The sequence below is a fragment of the Macaca thibetana genome, chromosome 7, assembly GCF_024542745.1.
Source record: "Macaca thibetana thibetana isolate TM-01 chromosome 7, ASM2454274v1, whole genome shotgun sequence".
NCBI lineage: Eukaryota > Metazoa > Chordata > Mammalia > Primates > Cercopithecidae > Macaca > Macaca thibetana.
The window spans coordinates 132,139,464-132,145,463 of NC_065584.1; the positions used below are offsets into that span (position 1 = coordinate 132,139,464).

General features: G+C 38.8%; 1 protein-coding gene across 21 annotated transcripts in view; it reads left to right on the forward strand.

Moving 5' to 3' along the window:
• SEMA6D (semaphorin 6D) overlaps positions 1 to 5,730 on the forward strand; it is a 583,866-nt gene extending 578,136 nt beyond the window's left edge. For 13 of the 21 annotated variants that reach the window (XM_050797148.1, XM_050797150.1, XM_050797145.1 and 10 more), the window contains 2 exons: positions 98 to 265; positions 2,019 to 5,730. In XM_050797148.1, coding sequence (XP_050653105.1) covers positions 98 to 265; positions 2,019 to 3,307 — 1,457 coding nt within the window. In that variant the 3' untranslated portion in view covers positions 3,308 to 5,730. Of the gene's footprint in view, positions 1 to 97; positions 266 to 1,381; positions 1,508 to 2,018 lie in introns of all 21 variants that reach the window. The other 8 variants (XM_050797161.1, XM_050797162.1, XM_050797160.1 and 5 more) reach the window with 2 other exon arrangements.
• The last annotated feature ends 270 nt before the right edge of the window (positions 5,731 to 6,000 follow it).

Genomic DNA, 6,000 nt, shown 5'->3' on the forward strand with positions numbered 1-6,000 from the left:
CTCATGAAATTTACTCAAACTTTATTTAAAAATGCAACAGACCAATCAAAAAAATCTTGACATTATCCATATTAATAAAATCTGTTTGCCACCACAGACATGGAGGTATCTTCATCTTCTGTTACCACAATGGCAAGTATCCCAGAAATCACACCTAAAGTGATTGATACCTGGAGACCTAAACTGACAAGCTCTCGGAAATTTGTAGTTCAAGATGATCCAAACACTTCTGATTTTACTGATCCTTTATCGGGTATCCCAAAGGGTAAGGCCTCAGCAGGGACCTCATCTCTAACTGCATGGAAACCTGATCCTTAATATCACTGAGGAGTATGTGGTTCTCCAGAGGTGAGCCTCACTGGAGCTTCTGCGGTTGTACCTCCACCGCCCCTAGCCACAGTCTCTCTGGCTTTCTGTGGTTATATCTGAGTGCATTCCTTAAAAGATAAAAGAGGTGGAAAGCTGTTGGAGAAAAGGCTGCTGAAGCAGCCACTCAGACAATCTAATCTGTGTTGATTTCTGTCTGAAGAAGCAGAGAGCGTGCTGGATTTCAGGAAATTTCAAGGGTCACCGCAGCAAAAAACAAAACTCATTAATTGCAAATATCCTGATATCAGATGTTTTGTCTAGGAACCTTTCCCAGCCTCTTGTTTAGCTTCCATTCAAAATGCAATCTGAAAAGGATATGTGAGATGCTAAGTTGCTTGAATGCCACAAGCAATAAAACATAACAGAATGCTTGTCCATAACTATCATTTTCAGCCCGTAATAGGAGCAGTTATAAAATAGCTGCCTGTTGAGTTAGCTTATTAGATATATTACTCTAGGAAAAAAAATCTATTCTTTAGTGCTTACTAAACTATGGTATCAGGTTTCCAATCAGTTTTTATGGCAGCGCATTGTCATTTATGATTTATATCGGTTGATTTTCATTTTATATGTTTTCGTTGTAAACAATTTTATAATCATTCTTCATTCTTCTTTCTGCTTTGCTTTCTTTAGTAATTCCATTTTTTTCTCCTTTTCTTTCTTGGTCTTTCACAGTGCCACTGAATTCCATAACATTAATTAAACATTAATTAAAAACAACTAATGTTCAAAGGCCTTAGCACTAACTTAAAGCAACAGAATCTTCAAAATCACTCTGACTTACCTTACTCTGGGATAGCTGTGTTTATAGCATGTAACAGACTTGAATACCTCTTAAACTAACATTTTTTAATTAATTGTTAGATGTCTGTGGTTGCATTAAAAGGTTAAGTTTAATTTCAATAATTATAAACTAATTTGCTCTTCTTTTTCTAGGTCTAATTTAAATATTTTCAAATATCTTCGGATAATTTGACAATTTTCTTAACTAATACGTAGTATGTTTCCTTAGACTGTCTGGATTTCTTACATAGTCGGTCATTCAAGAGTGCTTCACCCCAAGATGGAATGAAAAAAAAATTCAAGCAAACATGAAAGTCTCTTTTTATAGCTAACAGTGATCAAGCAGATATTTTTGGTTTGTGAACAAATTATGTGTTCTTATTTAAGTTAGTATAATTTTATTGGGATATTATGTTAGCATAATATATATTTATGCTAATTATTACAGTTTCCTATATCCTAACAGCTACCTTTTAATCCTGAATTAAGAGAAAATTATGCCACAAAACACATAATGAGTTTAAGGTTAGCTATTTAGAAACGATGCACTTCTAACTATTTTTTAGATCAAACTCTTAAACTTTCTAATATATAACAACTACTTATGAGGGATTGGAGGAAAAGAACAGAAGAATACAGATCAGTGGGAGATTAGAGTTATCCTGGCATTTGCAGCAATCCTGTATGTCTCTGGGGATCCTAGTTTGATTAAAGACAAAATATACAAGGAATTTTGGAGTCTACTTGACCCTCCAAGCTAAGCATACGAACCATGTGAAGGTCTTGTTGGCTCGCTGAAAGCCATTTGCTGTTTGTTATTATTTTTAAAAAGCACCTCATTCACACGTCCCATGTGTCTATTGCAGGTGTACGATGGGAAGTGCAGTCTGGAGAGTCCAACCAGATGGTCCACATGAACGTCCTCATCACCTGTGTCTTTGCTGCTTTTGTTTTGGGGGCATTCATTGCAGGTGTGGCAGTATACTGCTATCGAGACATGTTTGTTCGGAAAAACAGAAAGATCCATAAAGATGCAGAGTCCGCCCAGTCGTGCACAGACTCCAGTGGAAGTTTTGCCAAACTGAACGGTCTCTTTGACAGCCCTGTCAAGGAATACCAACAGAATATCGATTCTCCTAAACTGTATAGTAACCTGCTGACCAGTCGGAAAGAGCTCCCACCCAATGGAGATACTAAATCCATGGTAATGGACCATCGAGGGCAACCTCCAGAGCTGGCTGCTCTTCCCACTCCTGAGTCTACACCCGTGCTTCACCAGAAGACCCTGCAGGCCATGAAGAGCCACTCAGAAAAGGCCCATGGCCATGGGGCTTCAAGGAAAGAAACCCCTCAGTTTTTTCCCTCTAGTCCGCCGCCTCATTCCCCATTAAGTCATGGGCATATCCCCAGCGCCATTGTTCTTCCAAATGCTACCCATGACTACAACACGTCTTTCTCAAACTCCAACGCTCACAAAGCTGAAAAGAAGCTTCAGAACATTGATCACCCTCTTACAAAGTCATCCAGTAAGAGAGATCACCGGCGTTCTGTCGATTCCAGAAATACCCTCAATGACCTCCTGAAGCATCTGAATGACCCAAATAGTAACCCCAAAGCCATCATGGGAGACATCCAAATGGCACACCAGAACTTAATGCTGGATCCCGTGGGATCGATGTCTGAGGTCCCACCTAAAGTCCCTAACCGGGAGGCATCGCTATACTCCCCTCCTTCAACTCTCCCCAGAAATAGCCCAACCAAGCGAGTGGATGTCCCCACCACTCCTGGAGTCCCAATGACTTCTCTGGAAAGACAAAGGGGTTATCACAAAAATTCCTCCCAGAGGCACTCTATATCTGCTATGCCTAAAAACTTAAACTCACCAAATGGCGTTTTGTTATCCAGACAGCCTAGTATGAACCGTGGAGGATATATGCCCACCCCCACTGGGGCGAAGGTGGACTATATTCAGGGGACACCAGTGAGTGTTCATCTGCAGCCTTCCCTCTCCAGACAGAGCAGCTACACCAGTAATGGCACTCTTCCTAGGACGGGACTAAAGAGGACGCCGTCCTTAAAACCTGACGTGCCACCAAAGCCTTCCTTTGTTCCTCAAACCCCATCTGTCAGACCACTGAACAAATACACATACTAGGCCTCAAGTGTGCTATTCCCATGTGGCTTTATCCTGTCCATGTTTTTGAGAGGATGATGTTGTAAGGGTACCTTAAAACAAGAGACTTGCTTGTATTTTAAGAGAACCAAGTGGCCAAAGAAACTCTTTCTAACTTTGGCAACATCAGAACTTGCCACATGTAGCTACTGCAGCAAGGCTTCTGTGTACTTGCCTGAAAACAAAGGAAGGTGCTGGTCATTCCATTTCTTTTGTTTGAAGCTAAAGAGATGTGTAGCTCCCAGGGGCTACCTTACCAGTATAAAGAGCTGATAACAGTACTCAGAAGAATCTGTGAACAAATACTTGAAAATGGGTTCAATGTTGACTGCCATTATGTGTGGTCTTCCCATTAAATGTGAACGTTTTAATATGTATGCATTCACCTTGCCTCTTGCACAAATGTCGAAAAAAGATGGTAATGTCTCAAAGAAATGAACTTGTAGATTACCACGCAGTTTGCTAAAAATTCAATCTTTGACCCAAGCTGTAGCATTTTTTTTTTCCATGTGTGGCATTTTTTTCATGCCACCAACAAACTTGTTGCGTGTGTGTGTGTGTGTTTGTGTGTGTGTGTGTGCTGTACCCACTAGGATTTGTTTAGGTGCCCATTGCATCTTTTTGTGCTATGGAGTTGTTTACATTGAGCATAACTGAACGAGAGACAATACTACTTCCCACAGGAGTCCATTGGGTTCAGCTTTGAAAGAGGAATAGAATCGAGGCTCCTTTGACCATCAAAATGATGAACTTTACTTATGTGGTACCCAATGCCAGAATGTAAGAGTTGCAAGTGATTTTGTGCTGCTATTCATTAAAACTTCTATTCCAGTCTTGCCAGCTTAAGGAGATCAAGATATTAAGAGGTATCCTTGATTTATTTTCCAGTATTCAGTAGTAAAATTTTCCTGTCCACTGTGAATCAAAGCCTGAGTCACTCTATTTAACCTTAGACACATTAATAAGGTTTTATTTTTATTGTGTTTGGTTTTTTCCCGCATAGTAAAATTTCTCCTCCTTTAACTCCTCCTACCCCCCAAGGTAAAAAACAAAAAACAAACAAAAAATAGAAGACGAAAGAAAGACATATGAAAGGAATTGTAATTGGCTTAACAGAAACAGTCTGTGAAGACTAACAGTGGTGCAATCATGTTGTCTGTGTTGTGTTATGTGAGAATTTTCTCCTAAGTCATGCAGGTAATGACAATATACTGTAAATACCACATGTGAGTTTACCTGAATCTGTGCATTTTGTGCCTTATTCATGAGAATGATAGAAGTACTAAAATATGTCAAGTGTTTTCAGTATAGCACATTATTTACTGAGTGCCAGTTGTAAATGTTTTTCAACCAGCACCTGAAAAAGACTCTTTTCAAAAAATCACAGAAACAATCTAGAACAATTAATTGTTAACATAATCCAACCTCAGAGCAGCATTACATTCTTTGCCATGATAAACATTCCACTCCTGCTTTCCTAAGGATGAAACAGTGATAATGTGAACTCAAATGAGGTTTCCTGGGTAATGTGACACCTGCAGAAACTATAGAGCGTCATTTATACGTAGTTTGGCAGAAACCACTTACAGTTGATGATGCGCAACCCTGCTGACTGTTTCAGTTAATATGCTGCAGACCACACAGTTGTTTAGTGAACCAAATCTAGAAAGTACCAAGGCAGAGGAATGCTCCTGCTGTAGTCAGGCAAATGAGTTCAACTGGATTTCTTTTGACAATACTGTTGGTACCTATTACTTTGGGGAGGACAGGTTGCAGAAGACCAGATCATTTTTATACAGAATGTGAAATACTGATACAGCTATTCTTTTTTTTTTAAAGAACATTGTTTTATAAAGAACATGATTTCCAGTGATCTCTGGAGGCGCTAAAGCTAAAATTTCTGTTCTTGAAACACTTCAGCTTTGCAACTAAAATATTACAGATTAATAATAAATTAAACCAACCAATGATAAACACTACTCAGTCCACCAACAACAAACGTGTTTGAATTCACCTTACCAATATTAATCCCAGCGTGTGTAAAACGGAACAGTAACTCTATGTGACCCCAGATAACATTTTGTAACATTGTACTTCCTTGTAGTTTGTAATGTGAGTTCAATCAGTATTTATGTTGAAATTTCTAACATGAAATCTAGTCTCTATCCTGTTAATTTAATTTTTAAATGCTTTATCCATTTGTGCAAAGGTAAACGCAGATTGTATCTTTTTTAATGGTACGGCATAAAAAGTAACCCTCAAGTGAAGTGGCTCTATACTGTTTTATAGAGTACTTTAACCTGTATAGATATCTTGTAAACTTGTATTGTGGATGTGTAAATAATACGTACTTTGGGTTTTTAACACCGCATGTAAAGTCAAAATAAAATATACAAATCATTATATCTTGCCTCTTGATATTGAAGAGGTTTACAACATATTATATTTTTAAAATATTTTCAAGTCAATCAACACTGGTAAGAGTTGCTTTTAAAATCTGCCAAAATATTCTTGGAACAGTTGCTCTCCAGTCATGGTTGCACTACCATTCTCTCCTTGGAAGGCTGGTACTGAAGGTCAGAGCCCCTGAGAAAAATGAGAAACTGCTCAGAAAACCAGCTGAACTGTACTGCATCAACAGTCAGACGCTTTAGGCAAACAGAGGTGGTTCACAT